This window comes from Sorex fumeus, unplaced genomic scaffold, assembly GCF_029834395.1.
Source record: "Sorex fumeus unplaced genomic scaffold, SorFum_2.1 ptg000098l, whole genome shotgun sequence".
Lineage (NCBI taxonomy): Eukaryota > Metazoa > Chordata > Mammalia > Eulipotyphla > Soricidae > Sorex > Sorex fumeus.
In genome coordinates, this window is record NW_026606155.1 from 44,582,526 (window position 1) to 44,604,897 (window position 22,372).

The window sequence follows — 22,372 nt, forward strand, 5'->3', positions numbered from 1 at the left end:
GAAAAGTACAGAGGCCCAAGAGATAGTACAGCACATAGGGTGCTTGCCTTGCACATGGCGAACCCAGGTTCCATTCCCCAGCATTCCATATAGTCCCCAAGTCTGCCAGGAGTGATACCTGAGTGCAGAGCCAGGCGCAACCCTTGAGCATCACCAGGTGTGACCCAAAAAACAAAAATCAAAAAAAGAAAAGAAAAAGAAAAGTACATACCCCCAAAAAAAAAAAATCAAAAAAAGAAAAGAAAAAGAAAAGTACATACCATACATTGAACAAAGAGGAACAGAAAGGCAAGCAATCTGTATAGGAATCAAGACGGCACAGTAGATTAAGAGAAAAAAAAAAGCCTCCCTAAATCAGTAGCAATTCCTATAGGGAAGCACAAATTATATGTAGAAAATTTATGATTATTTTTATTAGTTGCATAACCTAAAAATACAAGAAATTTTGTAGTCTACCTTTTAAAAAGAGCATAGAGTTGCTACTAATATATGCATTTCTTGAGACAAGGGGCAAAGTTCCCATTTATGGGAAATGTTCTTTTTTTTCACACAGTGAAACTGAGAAAAATTATATCAGATGAGAAACTGTTTTCTCTAATCTCCTTAAATACCTCAATAATGTAATACTTGGGAAATGTAATTTTTCAACTCAGACTTGAAAGGTTTTATTACTTAAACACACAAATCTCATTGCTTGGCACCAGATATTTCCAAAAGCTCATCAAAAAATTTAAAGAATTCTATAAACCATCATTTTGTTCTTAAATACAACTTTCAAAGTTCTTAGCTACTTTACTTTCTGAAAGTAGACCTTTCAATCCAATGACAATCAAGACTGAATTCTGCAAGCAATTCACAGTTAATTTCAACCCAAAAGAAAAGCTCATTCTTCTGTTTTGTCAAGACCATATTAAGATATCTATAAAAGTGAACTAGGATTTATCTGTGGCCAGTGACGGGCCCACAGGACGCTGTCTGAGGGCACTCTGTGACAAGTCTTTGTGTGTTTCTTCTTTCCTTTCAGCTTCCTCTTCTGAAGCATCTTCTTCATCAGCCTCTTGTTTCTTCTCCACTTCTTTCACCGGTAGAGATGATTCCGATAATTTGTCTTAAAAATAGGAGAAAGATCAGAAATGTGTTTTTTGTTGATGTTTGAGATTGGTATTAGAGTAAGAGCAAAATTAACTGCTTTTGCATTTACCAGTCTTATGTGTGGCATTTGGGGAAAAAAAAGTTAGGAAGAAAAAAGTTAGGGAGAATGATACTGTTTCCAAAAGAAATGGTCTGGGGGGTTGAAGAGATAGTATATATAATGGGTAGGCATATACCTTGCCAGGATTAATCCTCAAAATTCCATATGGTCCATGAGAAACTACTGGGAGCACAGGAGTAAACCCTGAGCACTTCAGGGTATGGCTTCCAAAACAAAAATTAATTAGTTAATTTTTAAATGTATAGATACACGGCCGGGAAGAATGCAACTAAAAATCATAACCCAGATTAATGCTGTGAATTTGAGATCTTGTGAATTTGAGAAGAACTACAATACACCAAAATACTGTATAAAGATCAGTACATTTTTGAGTATGTACACACATACACTTATACCCTAATTTTTTGCTACCCTGGCATCGAGATGGGCCTGGCCAAAGTGCCATAATGCTTAACTAAAAGTTAAGAGCTTGGTCATGGACAAATGCTGTCACAATCCAAAAAGTAGTAACCAGATTCGGACCCTGCTAGGGTTAGGAATGATTGATCTGGCCTGAGCGCTGTAGTCTGAGTCTGTGGCAAGATGTTCCCAGGAGAGCTGCCCTATAAGCCTCAATGTTATCTCTTAAGTGTTCATACAAAAATGCACAAAAATTTGTAAGTCTACAACTGTACCTCATTGTGTCTCACTAATAAAAATAAAATAAATAAATAAATATTAAGTGGTTGATAGTTATTGGACTGAGGAAAGGAGAAAAACACCTTAAGAGGTATTTTGGCCTTGAGCAGACAGGAAGGGCTTTGGAATACCTCTTCCGTAGTGTTTCCCTTGTTTCCTTTTCCAGAAGGTGGGCCTTCTGGAAGGGCTTTTTTATGCTGATTTTGCTACCTGACAGGGTGCTGTGTCAGCCCAGAATGCTGGGAAGTTGGAGACAAGAGAACTGGGGAGAGCTTGAGAAAGAGCAGGGAGGCAAGATGGACCCTGGAGAGGCTAGTAAGGGGGATAGAGAGAGAAGAACGTAGAAGAAGAACACAGGAGCAGGCACGTGGAGAGAGAGAGAGAAAGCCCAGGCTGCGAGACGGAGCACGAAGAGATGAGCGGGAGAGACAGGAGACGGGAATGAGTAGCAGTGAGAGACTAGAATGGGAGGCTCAGAGAGACTGGGGCAATGTGGAGCATTTTTTTAATCAAAACAACAATGAGATATCATCTCACACCAGAGACTGGCACACATTCAAAAGAACAAAAGCAACCAGTGCTGGCATGGATGTGCGGAAAAAGGGACACTCTTTCACTATTGGTGGGAATGCCCACTAGTCCAGCCTTTCTGCAAAACAATATAGACAGTCCTTCAAAAACTAGAAATTGAGCTTCGATATGACCCCGCAATACCACTTCTGGGAATATATCCTGAGGATGCAAAAAAGCACAGTAGAAATGACATCTGTACCTATATATTCATTGCAGCATTGTTCACAATAGCCAAAATCTGGAAACAACCCAAGTGCCCGAGAACAGATGACTGGTTAAAGAAACTTTGCTACATCTACACAATGGAATACTATGCAGCTGTCAGGAGAGATGAAGTCATGAACTTTGCTTATAAATGGATAGACATGAAGAGTATCATGCTAAGTGAAATGAGTCAGAAAGAGAGGGACAGACAGAGAAAGACTGCACTCATTTGTGGAGTATAAAACAATATAACATGAGGCTGACACCTAAGGACAGTAGATACACAGGACAGATAGATTGCTCCATAGCTGGAAGCCTACCTCATGAGCAAAGGGGAGAAGGCAGCTGGAATAGAGAAGGGATCGCTAAGAAAAAGATAGCTGGAGGAATTGGTTGGGATGGGAGATGTGTGCAGAAAGTGGATAAAGGACCAAACATGATGGCCTTTCAGTGTCTGTATTGCAAACCATAATGCCCAAAAATAGAGAGAGATTATGGAGAATCATGTCTGCCATGGAGGCAGGGGGAGGGTGGGAAAGGGGGGATATACTGGAGATATTGGTGGTGGGGAATGTGCACTGGTGGAGGGATGGGTGTTTGATCATTCTGTGATTGTAACCTAAACATGAAAGCTTATAACTATCTCACAGTGATTCAATAAAATTAAAAAATAAATAAATAAGAGAGACTGGGGCAGGCAAGTGGAGAGAATGGAATAGATGGCAACTGATCAACCAACCTGCTTGGCCCTCCTTTCCTCCTCCGTCTGCCCCAAGGCCCAGGCCGCCCTGGCCGCCCTGGCTGGGGGAGTGGCCTGGGTCCATCCCAAACGCAGGTGGCTATGGGAAGAGCCATCGGGGGCCCCCCTGACCGCCCCTTGAGAGTTTATACAAGAGTTAATAACCCCCTTCCCTATTCCTCACTGCACATGGCTGTAATCCAAACTACAATTTGCAGTAGCAGTTGTACTCCCATCACCCATGCCACCCTCCTCCCCAAACACAACTTAGTGGTATCTAGATACTTTTTGTTGTCCAAACTGAGAAGGATGGCAGTACTTGCATCTAGTGCAATGCTGCTGATTATCTAACAGTGTACAAAAGACAATTTAAAAATTATCCAGCTCAAGGACTAAAGAGGGAGAGAGTTTACTTATGTGCCTCCAGTTCAATCCACAGTAGTACATGGCCCCCGAGAACCACTAGGGGGGCCCTGGTGATGCCCAGTGAATATGGCTCATATTTTAAAAATGAACATTACACAACTCAAAAGGTCATGAGTGTCCAGAATATGAAGGTTTATAATGACTATTACAAGAAATGAGCGCTTTATACAAGTGAAATGATCCAGAATTTCTCCAGAAGATAAGTGGATATAGGGAGAAATCAGGTTTTCTTTTATACTCTATGGCTTTCTAAATAATTCCGTGCTAGAAAAAAAAGCCAAAAATAGAGCAAACAAAGGCACAGAGATAACTGAGAAATCTAAAAACAGCATCCTAACACTCGAGTCCAGGATCCATTCAACTCTGACTTCAATCTTTCTTGTTATATGAACCAAAGACTCCTACTTTCCTTCATGTCTGACTTACTTGGATGTTTTCCTAACCAAATATGGGATGAAAAAGCAATTTGAATCATGTGACTTCCACAACAGGAGAGTACAGCATTAAAGCATAGATTAGTAACTACCAGCTCTTTCACAAGTTGAAAGACAAATATGTTGTTAGGGTTAGGTTTATGAAGTATAAAAAAATGTAAACTGTTCAGGGTCAGGGTTATAACATAAGTGCTACATTCAGGATATCCAGGTTCAGTACACAGCACTGCCTGGTTTAGTCCCCTGGGTTGGTCCTTTGAGCATCTAATCATAGGTAGCCCTTAAGCACTGCCGAACTAGACCCCAAATAAGTAGTATTTTAATTGATCAACTTTTAAATTGTTTAAGTAATCTACATTTTTTCCTGTAATTTTTTTAGGGGGCTACACTCAGTAGTGCTACTGAGGGTTGAGAGAGAGGGAATGGAGGGTATGTGGTACCAAAGACAGAATGCAGGATGGTGAGCTTTTCCCAACCTTACAATTTTTCCCTCTATATCAGTGGCCCTTGTTAAATAACAAGATTCCCTTCCCTTCCTCCTTTATCAGCACAACCTACCACTTAGTCATTGAACAAAGTATCAATAAATACAATTTCACATTAGAAGTTTTGATCAAGAAACCCTCAAGCATCAAAGCAATATAATGAAACAAATGCCAGGTCAAAGGTCACAATACTATTCTTAGCCCTTCTGTATGACGTTGGGTAAGCATTTCACCTCTCTAAACCTGAGTTTCTTCAACCACAAAAAATGGGAAGTACATCACTTATGCAGTCGACTTGAGATATCTGCTCAAAAGTAAGCAAATGACAGGAAGCAGAGTTCTTCATAAACCTCAAACAGGAGGGGCTCCCATGACAAGAAGGTTACTAAAAGTAAATGACTGGTAGGAAACTGTATTGAAGCAGATAACAGTCAATGCGTTTAGTTACACAAACTCACAGTGAAGCCTATGTCAATGCCAGTCCTAAACCGTAACTAAAGTTTCCTGTCCCAATACCCAACCAGTAAAACCTTAGCTACCATATACAGAAAATATCCAAAAGTGGTTCCTATCCTAATGAATTCAAGAATAGAACCAGTAAAACCTTAGCTACCATATACAAAAAATATCCAAAAGTGGTTCCTATACTAATGAATTCAAGAATAGAATGCCCAACTATTCCTTGATTTAAGTATATTAGGGCTGGAGCAATAGCACAGCGGTAGGGCGTTTGCCTTGCACGCAGCCAACATGGCCGACCAGAGTTCGATTCCTCCGCCCCTCTCGGAGAGCCCGGCAAGCTACCAAGAGTCTCTCGCCCGCACGGCAGAGCCTGGCAAGCTACCCGTGATGTATTCGATATGCCAGACACAGTAACAACAAAGTCTCCAATGGAGACGTTACTGGGCCCGCTCGAGCAAATCGATGAACAACAGGAGGACAGTGATGACAGTGATGAAGTATATTAAATGGATCCATGATTATCAAAGAATTTTCAAATAAGCTGGTAGCAGATCAAGTTTATTAATCATCTCAATAGTATATAATCACAATTTATATGCACCTTCCATATTACAAAAGCCAATAAAATATCTATGTTCTAAAATCCAGTGGGTGAACTTTCTTATATGATATATGTATCTCCTTTCCCATTCAATATAGATACCACTCCATTTTAAAAAACTTAAGATAAAGGGAAGCCTGTTAAGTCTAATTTACATTTGTATTTTAAAATATACTTACTGGAAGGGTATGGCTGGGGTCTACGTCTTTTTGAAGGACAAAGGCAATCGGCCACAAATATCATACACTATAAAAACAAACATAAGAAATCTAAATGTCTAATATATGATACAACTAGTACTAGAACTATATCATCAAATTTTTAAATAGTCTTAGTACCCTAAAAAGGAAGTACTTACAAGTCCTAGTAGTAGTCCTGAAAATAGAGTGGCTAGAGCAAAAACTGTGTATGATCCCCAAACTGGTAATCCAAGGTCTTCAGTAAAATAATTGTGACAAGTCTAAAAAAGAAAAAAAAAGAAAGAAAAGAAAGGACTGAAAAGCTGGTCATTTAAAAAATAAAGTTAAAAATGTTTTAAATAGATATAAAATGTTAGCCATACCCTGATCCACATAGACAGCTGAAAGAGCGCTGACATGCTACTCATCCTAAAAGAAAAGAGGCTCATTATGATGTAGTTTGAAAACAGAATATATAGATCTCTATTTTCCTTTCTTTTTATATATACACATTTATTTATTGAATCACCGTGAGAGCAGTTACAAAGCTTTCGGGTTTAAGTCTCAATCATACAATGATAAAATACTTGTCCCTTCACTAGTGCACATTTTCCACCACCAAAAACCCCAATCTACCCCCCATCCTAGATCCTCCCCTACCTGTGTGGCAGACGGTTTCCACATTACTCTCTATTTTGATTACATTCAATATTTCAACACCAGATCCACCATTATTATTTGGGATTTTGGCCCAACACTCACACCTACTGAAAAGGCAACATTAGACAATTTGTTTCCTATTGCTGATAATGAATAATATACAATATCGTGTGGGCGCGGTAGCAGCCTTGCGATTTTGGAATTCGGAAATCTTAATAATTAAATCTGGAGGGATTTCTGCCAAAAACCGCTGGATTTGGAGATTTGTTTCTGAGTTTCTGGGACCATGGATTAAGCCGCTTGTTGAGTAGCCAGAGGGCTCGTTCGTGGGCGGTGTCTATCTCTTTATTTTCTATATGTAACTGTTACTCCTTCTATATATAGCAACAAAATCTGACAGATTTTATTGTCCTTTTAATCAAGATAAAGTGATCACTGACTTCATATATGTAATTGAGACTCATTAATTGAAAGTAAACTTATGAATTAAAGCAACGATATGATGTCCTCCTAAATAAAATATTTAATAATTTTTTTTCCTTTTCATCCTTTAGCTTTGAGTTTATTAAACTTTCAACTTTCATCAGTCACTCCAATACAGTCTGAATAACAGGTTTTAAGGTCTCTGGAAGTAGGCTGTATAAATTACGTACAACAGTAAACTAATGTCAACTCTTACTCTGACTTAAGTGCCCACAAATAATGAGGAGAGAAGGAAGCCTGAAGGGAAAATATGGAACACCTACTGAGACTGTCTTTCCCAGGTAGCAATTAACTGCCCCTTTTACTAAAATAAAACTTACCATAGCATTAGTTTGATATGGCTTCAAAACAAAACAAAACAAAAAGTGACTGCAACTGAAATAAATACTAAGTCATTGTCATATAAATGAAAAGAAATTTTCCAGAACTAATTGGCTTCTTAGGTGGACAACCAAAAAAAGGGCACAGGGCTAGAAAGCTTGTTCAACAGGCTAAATGCATGATATGCATGTGGGAGGTCATGCTTCAATCCTCAGCACCTCATGGGTCCTCAAGCTCTGCCAGGAGCAACCCATAGGAATAGCAGACATAGGAATAGCTCCCTGAATACCACTGAATGAGCCAAAGGCAAAAGACCACAGGCAGGACAGGGGAATGAGCAGAGCATTTGCTTTGCATGCAGTCTATCTAGGTTCAATTACCAGTAGCCCATATGGACTCTAAGCCCTTCTAGGAGTGATCCCTGAGCACAGAGCCACAAGTAAGCCCTGAGCACAGCCAGATGTAGCTCCTAAACAAACAGTAACACTCTTCCCAACTATAACAAAGCAAAAGACACAGAAGAAAATCAAGGATAAAAGTTTGAGACTTCTCATTCAAATTACTAAACCCAAAGAGTAGCTTTACACATCATACTGCTCACACTCTTAAGGAGTTTACTTAGATTCTGCTGATAAAAAGTTCCTTTCTACAAAAGCCAAAATATTCCTGAAATGATATTCAACTTCTATATAATGCCTGTTACTTTTTTTTTTCTTCTGCTTTTTGGGTCACACCCGGCAATGCTCAGGAGTTACTCCTGGCTCATGCACTCAGGAATTACCCCTGGCGGTGCCCGGGGGACCATATGAGATGCTGGGAATCAATCCGGGTCGGCAAGGCAAACACCCTACCCACTGTGCTATCACTCCAGCCCCAGCCTGTTACTTTTATATGGATGAAAATATTATTTCACTTAAGATAAGGTCAAACTAAAAATATCTCTGAAAAATCCTTTAGATTCAAGAAATAAACCGTGAATATCTTCTTCCATGAAATATAATTATGATCTAATATATTATAATCGGTTTGAGGCTCTTCATGTTCCTGGAGCGAGCAGACGCCATTGGGCTACACTACCGTGTTACAGGAATGGAGATGTTTCTGGCGCCCACTCGAGCAAATCGACAAGAGTGAGAGGATGTCAAGTGATCAAGTGACCAAGTGATATTATAAAATAAGTAAGACAAAAATTACTTATACTTACAGAACAGAACCTGGGCCAAACCATGCTGAAACAGGTTCAATATTCTTCCACTCTTTTTCACTTATGAAATTTATGAAGTCCTTCTTAGTCCTTGGGCCCTGGTAGCGTCTAAAATGACCATCTTTACAACTAGAGGATATTAAAATGAAATCTTAACCACCAACAACTGAAAAACACTTGTATTTGTTCTATTTCTCTAAACTCATTTCAAAGTGAATCCCAATTTTGAAAGTGATCAGCAATGCACAAGCAATAAATTAATACTATGTACTTATAACATCTTAGTTCCAATTGAATGAGGTTTCTTTTTAAACAGCCTTAAGTCTTTTCCAGTACACACACACACACACACACACACACACACACACACACCACAAAATGAGCCTTAAAATAAATTATTTTGTTGCTCTTTCCAATAATAAAACAATGAAACATTAGAAGTAGGTATGTGTCGATTATATCTCAAAACTGGAAGGTAGGAAGAAGACACCTACGGAAAGGAGATAAATCTCAGAAAAATCACTTTAAGCCCATATATAATATACATATTAAAGCAGCAATTATATGAAGTTGTTAGGAGAATGTCTGCCCCTTAGTAATTATTAGCTATTACTCAACTATGGATTAAAGATACACAGAATTTTTCTATTATTTTCTGTCACAATGACATCATCTCAGCCATCAAGCTTGATAACTCACTACTTCAGGGCTTCCCTTCCTCCTTTTTCAGTAGCAGTTTCTGAAAATCCAATTTGACTCTTCCTGACAACTACCTTTTTCCCTTCCCTAGTATATGGAGTTCTGATTCAGTCACCCGTGCTCTGGATCCCACAGCATATCCATGTGACACACTTTAAAATATAATACTGTCAATCAAGCCGATCTAACTGTTTTATCATGAAGTTCAAGGACTTCAATGTCAACTTGACAGTAGGGCTAGGAGACCACCATTCAGAACTCAAAAGCAGGAGACAAGTCCCAATTCAAAAGAATCAAAGTTTTGAGTAGAAAATGGCTTTTGGGCCTTTGTTTGGAAGATGGATAGGAGTTCAACAGGCAAAGAGTAAGGGAATAAATAAGATAACCAATGTGACTAGAAGAAAAAGGGAAGGACAACTCAAGATCAGTTCAGGGGTATTATTGAGAGATAAAAAACAAAGTTACTCTAGTTACTTCAGGGGCATTTAGGATAAAGGACTGAAAGAAGGAAGAGGGAGAAAAGCTATGATGGAAACTGAGAATAGGCATTTAAACAGATACAATGTAAGTAAGGATAAAAAAGACGTAGGCTAGTATAAAAATGAGAGGGAAATATGACAAAGAGCTAGATATAGACACACAAAGAACTTCAAACTCGTTGCTTCCCTAACTGTAGGTGAGAGAAGTGCTTCCTTCTAACTCACCCCCTAGATTACATTAAGGTAGAGGGCAGGTAGACATGTTTAGAAGATAAAATCAAACTAAGAGACCTGAAACTGAAGACCACACACTCGTTTATTCTGAAAACACCTATGGCAACCTCTCTTCCCACCACAGTTGAATGATAGCACTTTCTTAATTTGATAGACCGTGCTTTTATTTATGACGTTAAGGAGATATGCCTTAGGATCCAATACTTAGTCTATACTCCAGAAAGTTCTCCTCCAAAGCTGGGTTTAATTCCCAGAACCACTCCAGAGCATGGTGATTTTTCCCTTATCAAAATTCCTACAAGAACCACAACTCTAGGCTCATTTACTACTCTGAATATTACCATACCATTTTATGCAAATATCACCTCTAAAACAATGAGAAGTATTTAAGAACAGGGACATTTCATACACCATTCTAAAGGTGGCTGGACTAGCAAACACACCTTCCAACATACTTGCTGAAAATGCTTGCTCTTTGAACATGATCCAGGCCAGATGCCACCAATTCTGATTACATTTCTAATGCACTCCACTGTATAAAGAAACTTCAAATACTTACTGATAAATAGTAGGAAGAGCAGTTATGATAAATCGTCCACTCAGTCCTGCAAATGATAGATTATAAATAAATGTAAGAAATAACACACAGATTTTATATGTTGCCACTATGTGCTGCTTAAAAGTTGATTCCAAATTATTCAAATACAAATAAAGTTTATTTAAATAGTAAGCATGAGTATGAAATTAACTTCAATTGTAGCATTTTATAAAAAATGAAAAGAACATCAAGTAGGAACTTATGTAAATTGAGAACACCCTTCTACATATATCTTAGTTAAAAAATATGTGGAGTTTGAATATTAAAAGCATTTGATCAATTATATATTGATTATACTGTGTATAAGACTGCTAGCGATAAGTGGGTTCAGCACATAAATCTTAGAAAGGTATGAAATCACATTCATAAAACAAAGGATGAGCTTAAGCATTGTTAAAAAAGGAAATAGGATTCTTTCACAAGATAAGCAATAATAAGAGCTTGTAAACTTTAGTAAACACGTATTGAACACTAACATAACTATGGTGTGGGCTTGTTTTGCATCTATGAAAATGAGAATATTCTCTATTATGCAATGCTGTGTCAGGATTAAACAAAAAAATACAAAATACCTGGAGCAATGCCTATAATAGGTAAATGCTCAACAAATATTAGTTATTAATATCATAAGGAATGAGAGCAGAGTGAAGAACCCAGATTTACTGTCACCAAGGACATGTTAAGAAAAGTTGGTCTGAGAAAGAAGCATCCTTGCAAGGCTGCTACTTATCCAGGGGACTAAGTCAAGACTGTACTTGACCCTACAACTGAGCAGGCTGTCATCAACAATTCACGACAAATCACATGCATTAAATTTAGCACCAAATGACAGAGGTTTCCATCACTTGTCAGGGAATGTGACCTTGACTCTACAAAGAATCTTAATCACAAGCTCTTTTCTTCTGAAGTTTGGCACAAGTGAAAAGGATGTCTTGGTCCAATGTCCAATACAGACCACAGCATTCTAAAAAGTCTGAAAAACCATGTTAGAGCAAGAGGTTCAACCAGCAACTCTTGCACGCTTTCCATATTTGAAAGGCCTTGAGTCTGAAAGGCCTTGGGTTCAATACCCAACAATGTGAAAAATATCTTTCTGAAAAAGGCATTGCACCTACAAAGCTAAGGCCTGGGATACAAAGGGGGAAAAGATCAAATGCAGTTCTGTGGGAAAGAATGGGGCAGAGGCAGAGTTCCCCAGCACCTTCAGAATCACCCACACAAAGAACCAGGAGATCTGCTTTTTTGATATCACAAGCTGAGTTCTGACTAGGGAGGAGAGTGGGTAAATTTTGCTAGCTGCAGACAGTTATGATCTTAAAACCCAATGAAAGAGCAATGAAGACCGTGTAATGTGGAACAAACAGGACAAACATCAACCCAATATGCAAAGAAGCACAATAAATCCAACTTAACAAACAGTACCTGTCTGATCTGTGACGTCTACTTTTGCAACATTGACCTCAAGATCTTCTCCCCATTCAGCAAAACTTTCCCATTCTGGTTGAAGGTTCTGACATGCAGGACACCATGGAGCATAACTAAGACAGAGTTACAAATAACAATAAAAAGTTAGATACTCTAATGTGACCATATAGGGACTGCAACTTTAAAATGATTAAGATTTGCAAAGAACATTTTATTCTTAAAACATAGGAGCAAAGAGGCTAACTTGTAAAGAGGTTAATTTGCATTGATCAAATTCTCTGAGAAGGAAGAATTATGACGATGCTACTCCAAAGCAATTCTGAAAGTAAGTTTTTTAGTTACATGAACTTCTCGGATACAAAACAGCTCTTTACAATCCTTTTAATGTCTCTATGAAAAATGTATCCACTAGAAAGTGCCAAGTTAAATTTGGAGTTCACAAGTTTCAATAATTCCATGTAAAATCGCACAAATGTACGGTGGCAGTAGGGAAAAAAATTGAAAGCCACACAAACCCCACCTTAAGGAATTGCAACTCAGTTCAGAATGACTGCCACAAGGATAGCTGGTCTGGTAAGGCAGGATATTTTTAATTAAAGAAGTTAAAAATCTGCATTCCAGTATAAAAATATTACCTGAAAATTTAACCTACATAGAAAGAGTCAGACAGACAAAATTCTTGGTCAGCACCTGACCTTAAGACCTACCATTTATTAACCTAAGGAGAAACACATTAGTATTCAGCTATTCTTCTGTTACTCAGATCTTCCAAGACTGTGACATTTCCCTTGGATTTAACATTACTTTATTGTACATTATCTTATAATTTACTCATTTTTTAAAAAAAATGGAACCAGGGAAATAATAAAGCTTCCACCGGTTTTACGTAAGTGCAGTTTCTGTATTTCATCACATTTTCTTAACTTCTTTTATGAAAGCGAAAGTTCTAAAACAGGCATTGTTTAAGGACTAGTGCCATATATGAAAGTCAAAGTCCCCAGTAACAAATTGCACTACAATTATAATATCTTTGTGGCAAAACTTTTGAACAAAAACATGTCAAGGTGAAGAGCTGATTTCTAATAAAAGCAGATGAATGTTAGGAATACTACTTCCCTTGTCCAAGTTCCTTAATTTTCTTGACTGCTTTCTAAAGATGCAAACTCAATCAGCAGGCCAAGGGAGCAGGGAATGGGTATAGGGAGAGGGGAATACTAGCAATACACTTCTACAGATGCTCTAATTCAAATCCTTTCATACTCCACTTTTAAATGCAATATTTATATAGTTTGAGCAAATGGGTTTTGTAAAAAAAAAAATCTCTGAGCAACACTTGACTACATCTGGTATATAAATTCATAATCAGCAATGCTGAAAACATTTCTTTTGAAACCGAGTATTTTATGAACCCACTATAAAACACATTCTCAAGACAATGAAAACTAAATGCTGTTACTGGTTATATCTTCTCCTCTGCAGTTTCAATAGTGCCTGAAAATTCACTTCACCAACTTATAGATTACATGCATACAATAAACATTTCCACCATATTCTCCATATATAAATACTCAATGCCTTTTGTGGATTTTATGGTTGTTAGGTTAATGATCCTGGTTCTCAATTCTCCTGTGGACGATATCCACCTTCACCTCTCTAATTAACTGGCAACCCAAAGACAAAGGGAAATACATAATACTTTGTTAAAGAGAGATGGTGTGTGTGTGTGGGTTGGGGGGGGGGTCCTAATAATTTATTACCGCATGCTTACTATGTGTTACCTTAAACTCTAGAAATATCTCACTTTATAGAATGTATACAAGATTAAGGACATGTCAAATGCTTAGTAATCTCTAGTACACTGTTAATACTCAATTTAATACTGCTTTTATTAGTGTTACTATATTTTGCTAGCATACCAATTTAGCACCTAAAGCAAAGGTATAGAGTTTTATATTCTACTGTTCAGAAGTAATGTTATTTTCTTTCTACAGTAAACAATGACCTGGCACTTTCTCAAATTTATTATCCACCCACATATTTTCTTTTGAGGCTACCCCCCTTACAAAGGCCTAAGAGTCAGAGCCCAAGTTGAAAAACATACATGGAGTACATTGCAAAAACACACATCAAAAGCAGAAACATGAGTTGGGGTAGAGAGAGGGTAGGGGAAAGCGACTAATAACGAAGAGAACGTGTATGTGAACCAACCAACTTAAATTTACTTTGCATTCAAAACCGAACCAAAGGCACCTAATCTATAACGTTAAACGAGTCCCGATTTCCAACTCTACAGGCTTATTAGACAAAAGAAGGAAGATTCCGCTCAATTCCCTCTTTTGCAACGTTCTGGAAAGTCTCTGCAAAGGATCGCTTTCGAATACAACTATAGGGAAGTTGTCAGATCCATCACCTCTCTGCAAAGCCTTCAAGAGACTGGGAGAAGAGGGAAAAGAAATGCAACCTCCGAGGAGCAGCCCAGTTTTAGAATCAGAAGCAGGGAACACACTTCACAGGAAACTTAATATTCCCTGGAAACCGACAGAGGGGTGGGACCCAGCCGGGACCAAATTCCAAGAGGAGTTTGGGGATCTGGTCGAATCCGGGGCAGCCGCTCTGGGGTTCGAAGTTCCAGTCACCCGGAACTCAGTGCCAGGCAGAGGGGGGAGTCAGGGGCTAAACTCGTCGTCAGTTCAGACGTGGATGGGGGACCCCAACCTGCCCGAGCTGGGCATCCCGACACGATTGCGCCACACTCACAATTCCAGCATCCACTCTCCTTCCAACAACTCTCTCCAGTTCTCCTCGGTGATGACGCGCACGTCGCTCCGCCGTCCTTGTGTCCTGGGAGCGCAGCACAGCAACAGCCCCAGCGCGGCCAGGTGAAGCGCGAGCGTCCGGGAGTGGACCATGTCGGCCACTCACCCACCCCGCAGCCGGCGCTGCAGCCCCCACCTCCGCCCGCCCGCCCGCGTCCCACTTCCGCCCCGGGCGCGGCTTTGCGCGTGCGCACAGGCGTGACGCGCGCCGCGAGGACGCTCACTGCGCACGACCAGGCCGGGTCCCAGCGTGCAGGTGGAGCAGGGAAGAAAGAGACGCGGTTATCCCCAACAGTAGCGGACTCTGCATCGCCTGGCGTGCCCCCAGTGTTGACCCGACTGGAAGAGCAGGAAATGTAGAAAGGGAGGCGCTGCCCTAAAGATTTTGGCGCCAAAATGACTAGCATTTATACTTAGACAATTGGTGAGTTTGCATTAAAGCCAGTTAAATGCCCTTCGGAATGATCATTCGTTTCCGTTTAAGTTTTTGTTAATGAAGTTGACGAGTGTTCACATGAATCAAAATATTGGTTTACTTCTAGGGGATTAGAGGCTGGAAAAGTGTACGAGGTGATTCTTTTTTTTTCTTTATTTTTCTTATCTCGCTCTGAACAGTGCATACCAGGGCGTGCACATCATTAAAAAAAAAAAATCAAGAGGTACATGTGAAGGCTGTATGGTGTATGCTTTAAGTGAAGAGAACCTTGGCTTAAAAACTCAAAATGTGACAAGGCACAGGAGCTCGTAACAAACATTTGTTTGGTTTTATTATTATAATTATCATTATCATTAAAGCAACATGTTTACAGTGGTGTTGACATTTATGGTCTTGGTGCACATGGTTACCACCACCACCAAAGGATCTAAGGATCCCTCATCCATATCCATGTCTCTGTGTTATTTACCCTTTCCACTACTTTTTTTTTCCCCTATTTGAAGTTCTTGGGGCTTGTTCTCCAGTACACAGCGTTTGTTTTCAATCAGTATTATCTCTTACCTTGTTTAGTTTCCCTCTGCACTGTAGATCAGTAAAGATCATTCACTGTTGTTCTCCATCTGGTTGGTTTTATTCAGCACAATGCCCTCCAGTTCCATCCAAGATGCAACAAATTGTATGATTCCATCCCTTATAGCTGCACAGTATTCTATTGTGCATGCCACTACTGTCACATCTGTAGTTGAGATATCCCAACTGTTGTATTAAACATGCAGTAAGCATAGGTATGCTTGTATCTTTTCAGGCGATAGATGCCAAGGAGTGGAATTGTTGGATCATAGAGAAACTTTATTCTTTTTTGCTTCTTTTGGGGCTACACCTATGGTGTTCATGACTTACCACTGGCTCTGTGCTGAGGGATTCCTCCTGACAGTAGTCAGGGCACCCATATGTGCTGCCACAGTCAAATGAAGCATCTTACCTACTCTGCTATCTCTACAGCCCAAGAAGCTCTGTTAGTTTTTTGTGACACCCCATATAGTTGGGTTTTTTGAAATTTTTCATAGAGGCTGAACCAGACATTTCCACTAGCAGTAAATGAGAGTTCTTTTTGAAATGTTTTTGGAATTTTTTAAAATTTTTTATTTTTTGCATTTTGGGTGCACAGGGGTTACTCCTGTCTCTGCACTCAGGAGTTAACTCCTGGCGGTGCTCAGGGGATCATATGGAATGCTGGGAATCGATCCCAGGTCAGCTGCGTGCAAGGCATACGCCCTACCCGCTGTGCTATCACTTCAGCCCCTAGAGTTCTTTTGAAACACATCCCTGCCAACACTGGTTGTTTCCTGTATATCTTATGTATGGCCATTGTCACTGGTATAAGATTGTTGTTTTGATATGCATTTCCCTGATAATAAGTGATGATGAACATATGCTTATTGGCTGTCTGCAAGTACACCATACACAAAAATTAATTCAAAATGGATTAAAAACATTAAAATTAGATCGGAATCTATAAAATACACTGAGGAAAATATAGGGAGAGCTCTCCAGGATCTGGATCTCAAAAGCATCTTGAATGATTTCATCCCACTGGCAAAAAGAGCAAAATTAAAATATTTGAGGTTTTCCCAAGCATTTGTAAATACAAAATGCAACTCAAAATATGAGGTGCATTTCACACTGCTGTGAGAAAGTATAAATCAGATGAAAATAGTTGCCTTTATACTTCCTTGACCTCATAGAATATTAGACCTCTACTGCAAACATTTTCTAGTAATCAAATGGTTAATAGAGTCAAGCATTTTTCTCAGTAAACCTGACTGATAGCAGGCAGCCTATTAAAATCACTGATGTAGGTGGGAGACATGTCTCCTCCAAAGAAGAAATTCTCCCGGATGGTTCAAGAAATATTGCAGGTCACCGGACTCCTGGCTTCATGGCCAAGCGTTGTTGGTGACGAATGCAGTAAGACAGGAAGTAGCTCAACAAAGGGAGAGTACTGCTGACTTCCTGCTCACTGCCTTGCTCTCCTAGAGGAAGTGCCTGGCTGAACTGGATCTGGTAGAGGTTGCCATGAACACTTGCCCAGTGTGGACACTTATGTCTCACCGGCTTAACTGGGAGGTAGTCTAGCTGCATCTGAGGTCCACTTACTCTTCACAACAGTAGCTAGTTCTCCAAACCTCACACCCACTCCAGTTCTCTAGGACCCATGGCCTTAAACTGAATTGTGATCTCCACCTGATGTAAGCAGGCAGGTAAATTAGGGAAGGGCCTCCGATATCATGGCAGTGAAATTATGGAAGGTAATAAAGCTTGTCCTAAGGCTGACCCACCTTATGACCACAGAAAGCAAGACCTTATAAGACCTTCTCCACCAGCAGACCCTGAAGAGACTGAACCCCTCCCTACAGATCATCACGTAATCACTTAACTTCCCGTTAGTCATCGATTTGCTCGAGCGGGCGCCAGTAACATCTCCATTTGTCCCTGTCGCGTGCTAGTGTAGCCCAATGGCATCTGTTCGCTCTGGGAACATGAAGAGCCTCAAACTGATCGTTCATGATCTTGACGAAGAAGTCTGACCATCTGGTAGGTGGGCGGCCACGTGGTCTTTTGACATCCCGTGGAATCCAGTCAGTAACAGCTCTAGTCCAGCGGTCGTCTTTAAATCTCATTACGTGACTGGCCCATCTGATTTTTGACACCTTGGCAAACAAGACAGAGTCCCTGATTCTTGATCATCGACAGATGTCAGAACTCCGGATTCTTTCTCTCATTTGAGTGAAACGTGATATTCCAAGCATAGCTCTTCAATTCTTCTTTGGGAGACCTGAATAGCGTTCTCATCTTGTTTGCGTAGGGCCCAGGTCTCTGAGGCATATGTTAATGCAGGAAGAATAGTGGAATCAAAGAGATGTGCTGGAGCCAGAGGTTCTTCCTCCTCTCAGTTATTTCTTCGATGTTCTTGAAGGCGTTCCAAGCCGCTCTCTTCCTCCTGTGCAGCTCAGGTGCCAGGTCATTTGTCATGTTGACTTCTCGACCTAAGTACACATAGCTGTTGCATTCGGAGATGGTCATTCCGTTGAGAGCGAATGGGGCATCAGGAATGAGGCTGTTTCTCATAAACATTGTCTTCGTAAGATTCAGCTGTAGTCCGACCTTTCCACACTCACGGTCAAAGTCGGCCAGCATTTGTGCCACTTGGCTGATGTTTGGTGTTATTAAAACAATGTCATCAGCAAAGCGGAGGTGGTGTAATTGCCGACCATCTATCTTCACTCCCATTCCTTCCCATTCCAGTCGTCGCATGATGTTCTCGAGTGTGGCACTGAAGAGTCTTGGTGAAATGGTATCACCCTGCCGAACCCTTCTCTTGACATCAATGATTACTTCTTTGTAGAATGGTGAGATCCTGGTAGTGAATCCGCAATACAGCTCACGGAGGATCTTGATGTATTGGGCTACAGATAGGGGCTGAAAAAAAGTTTTCTGAGGACCCTCAATTCCTTCCTTTAATTCTATTAACCCTCAGCTAGCCAGACCACAGAAAGCTGACCCACCCCACTAGAGAAGATTCAGCAGAAACAAAGGTCAAAAAAAGAAGTTTCAATGAAAATTACTCCCAACTCTACCCCCTTAATAAGCCCTAGCAATAAACCCTAGCAATACCCCTAGCAATAAACTCTTACCTTCCTCAAAAGCTCCACATTGAGTTGGAGAAACTATAAAAGTCACCCTGAACAAAAGAAGGGTGTGCATATGCTGCCCAAGCTGATGTGCTGCTTGTGCCCATGTGGCTAAGTGCATGTGTCACCCACATCTCCCTCTTGAGCTGTGTACTTTCATATGTAATGCTGGGATGTGTGTAGGGGCTGTCTCCTTTGGAGAAGCCCATGTTCACTCTTGAGTGGTTACTCTACTCTCTCACTTTCCCTTCCCCCCTCCCCTTCCTAAAACCCTCCAAATAAAATCTGCTTCACTTCACTGCTCATCTTCCTGAAATTCTTTTTTGCAAGACTAGAACCCAGTAACCCTTGGTAAGGCCTAGGACTAACTTTCCTTTCCTGCAAAGAGCAGTTCCTCACCCTAACCCGAGTCCATGGCTCCCCCAAAAATCAAATAGTGGGGATCAACTCCCATGCTGAGTCCAAGCAGACTTCAGGTGTGGCTTGCAGGCCACCTCATGGCCCTGATCGGGCTCTGATCTAGGCTGTGCTAGGGCTCTTTGCAGATTTTATCAGACCTAGCCCTCCCAACCAGCCTCAGGGTAGAAGAGGCAGATCAGGAGAAAGTGACCACCTCTATCCTCTTTGCTTCAGTTACGCCACCCTTGGGGGATTGGGGGTGGGGGGAGGAGAAGTAAGGTATCTTTATTCAGGAACTATAGGGAATGAGAAAAGAAACTGAATATGGGTTTCTCTGGAGGAGAACTGGGGGCAAGTCCCCATCCCAAGTGGAGGGTGTATACCTCCCAAGTGTAGATATAGGCAGCCCCCCTCAAAGTGAGGAATACTCTTGTGTGCCTTTGTTTATAGGGTTTTCTCAAAAGACCTCCCAGTTGGGGATAGTATAGATAAGTCTATTGTCAGGGTATTGTCAGAGGAAGAGCTTAGAGCTTTTCATGGCCTTCTTTCACATTCTTATTACAGTGTTTTGTTCCTGATAAAGGCTTTTCTTGATTTTTATTTTTTGTTTGTTTCTTTGTTTGTTTTTATCTGATCTTCTCTCAGGGCCCAAGCCTTTTCTGGGCCTTTGTCTCTGCAACTTCAAGTGTTTCTAGCATCCATGATTTTTTGCTGGTTCCAGAGTAACTTCCATAGTCCACATTGCCGGGGTCCCTTCTCTTTCTGCCTGCTTGAAACACTTGCTGGTGTAAGCAGGTAGATTAGTGATTACATCATAGCAATGAAATTTCTGGGAAGTAATAAAGCCACCAGTCCTAAGTCTAACCCACCTTGTGGATTCAGAAAACAAGACCTTCTCTGGCAGCGGACCCTGAGGAAACTGGACCCCTACCTACAGAAAGGGCCTGAAGGAAATTACTTCCATTACTTTAATTCCTAGAAGGCTGGACCCACCCTCAGAAGATCAGCAGGAACAAAGGTCAAGACAAGGAATTTCAAAGAAGACCACTCCCAACTCTTCCCACTTAGCAACAACCCTAGCAATAGACTCTTATCTAGCTAGAAGTTTTATTTTCTTTTTCTTCTTTTTTAAAGGTAGGTGGTTAAATTTAGTTTCTCTCTTTAGTGGCATTCCAGATTTTTATCATGTATCATTTCATTTGTGTAAAAATATTTAGTAATTATTAATTTTTTTCTTTTGATGGCGGTGGCCATACCTGGCAGTGCTCAGGAGTGCTCAGGAATCAGTCTTGGCAATGTTCAAAGGATAGCATGCTGTACCAGGGATGGGACTGGGGTGAGCCTCTAACAGATGCAGTAAGTCAAGTGCCTTAATTATGTCGTATGTCTCCAGTCTATGGTTTCCCCCCTTTATTGGGGGGGTGGGGTCACACCCGTAGGAAGGATAGCACAGTGGTAAGGCATTTGCCTGAGAGCAGCCGGCCCTGCCGATCCGGGTTCAATTTCTCCGCCTCTCTCGGAGACCCCGGCAAGCTACTGAGAGTATCTCACCCAAGGGGCAAAGCCTGGCAAGCTACCCGTGATGTATCCGATATGCCAAACACAGTATCAAGTGTTCACAATGGAGACGTTACTGGGCCTGCTCGAGCAAATCAATGAACAACGGGAGGACAGTGCTACAGTGCAGTGCTACCCAGTGATGCTCAGGGGTTACTCCTGGCTTGCACTCAAGAATTACTCCGTCCAGTGCTCGGGGAACCATATGGGCTGCTTGGAATGAAACCCGGGTCAGTCACGTGCAAGGCAAACGCCCTACCTCTTGTGCTATCACTCCAGCCCCCATGGTTTCCCTTTTTATGTCATCTTTATCCATTGGCAATGTAGAACTGTGTTGTTCATTTTCAAAATTTGTAAATTTCCTAATTTTTCACATTACTAATTTCTAATTTCACTCTGTAGTGATCAAAGACTGCACTTTCTATGATTTCAGTTCTTTCTAACTTATTTGTTTTATAACCTGGTATTTTATATCCCAGAGTGCTTCCAAGCACTGGAGAGGAATTTGCATCTGTATACTGTTGGACAGAGTGCATTATAGATGTTTGTTAGGTCTAGTTAGTGTAAAGCATCATTCAAGTCTTTTAACTATTTTTTTTAAATCTTCTAAGTTTTTTATCAGTCATTGAAAGCAGACTACTCCTAAAATTTGGCCAAGAGAATTGTGATGCGAGGATGTCAAGGGAACAGGGACTGGGACAACAGTAGAGGGGTCTTAGCATTTTGGTAGTGGGCATGTGTAGTTGTACTAAAGTATAAAATAATAATATTGGTACCATTGTAAAAAATATAACAGATAAATACTTTGAAAGATCAGGAGGTGGGAAATTTTAAACAGCAGAGGATTGGTTATAGAGATAGTAAAACAGGTAAGGTTCTTTCCTTGGATACAGAGAAACAGGTTTGATCCTGGCACCTCTTATGGTCCTCTGAGTCCTATCAGGAGTGACCCCTGAGTGCAGTGCCAGCAGTAAGGCCTAAGCACCACCAAGTGTGGCCCCCAAACCAAAATAGTGAAATATTGGTGGATTATTATTAAATCTTTCTATTTTCTCTAATTCTACAATTTCTCATGTATTTTGGAGCTCTGTTGTATAATCTTTTATTATTACATATTTCTTATAGATTGATTCTTTTTATTCTTTTAATAACTAGATTTTTTCTTTACATCGAGTACCATTTTTTCAAAGGTTCATAATTTTTTTTAAGTTGGGGTGACACTATTATACAAGAGTTTAAATGTTTATGTGCTGGAGATATAGTGTTACCACAATATACTCACAGCTAAAGTTATCACAACACATTTCTACTGCTGTTCCTTCCTGTAAATCAGTTTTCCCTCCACCCCACCCCTTCCCTTGGCTACCTCAATTCT

At 40.4% G+C, this 22,372-nt stretch overlaps 1 protein-coding gene across 1 annotated transcript; it reads right to left on the reverse strand.

Moving 5' to 3' along the window:
- Nucleotides 1-220: 220 nt before the first annotated feature.
- Nucleotides 221-15,007, reverse strand: TMX1 (thioredoxin related transmembrane protein 1). Its single transcript, XM_056133592.1, has 8 exons — nucleotides 14,855-15,007; nucleotides 12,095-12,210; nucleotides 10,634-10,679; nucleotides 8,663-8,791; nucleotides 6,378-6,423; nucleotides 6,174-6,275; nucleotides 5,995-6,061; nucleotides 221-1,108 (listed from the first exon to the last, which is right to left on the reverse strand). Exons 1-8 carry the CDS (start codon nucleotides 15,004-15,006, stop codon nucleotides 933-935), a joined length of 834 nt encoding a protein of 277 aa, XP_055989567.1. The 5' UTR covers nucleotide 15,007; the 3' UTR covers nucleotides 221-932.
- Nucleotides 15,008-22,372: the final 7,365 nt, after the last annotated feature.

What these genes read in the sequence shown, in the direction of transcription:
- TMX1 (XM_056133592.1), bottom strand. Translation starts at nt 15,006, where the DNA reads ATGGTCCACTCCCGGACGCTCGCGCTTCACCTGGCCGCGCTGGGGCTG. An exon ending in AGACGTCACAGATCAGACAG is followed by an intron (nt 10,680 to 12,094) that starts GTACTGTTTGTT and finishes TATCATTTGCAG; the next exon opens with GACTGAGTGGACGATTTATC. An exon ending in GCTCTTCCTACTATTTATCA is followed by an intron (nt 8,792 to 10,633) that starts GTAAGTATTTGA and finishes AATATCCTCTAG; the next exon opens with TTGTAAAGATGGTCATTTTA.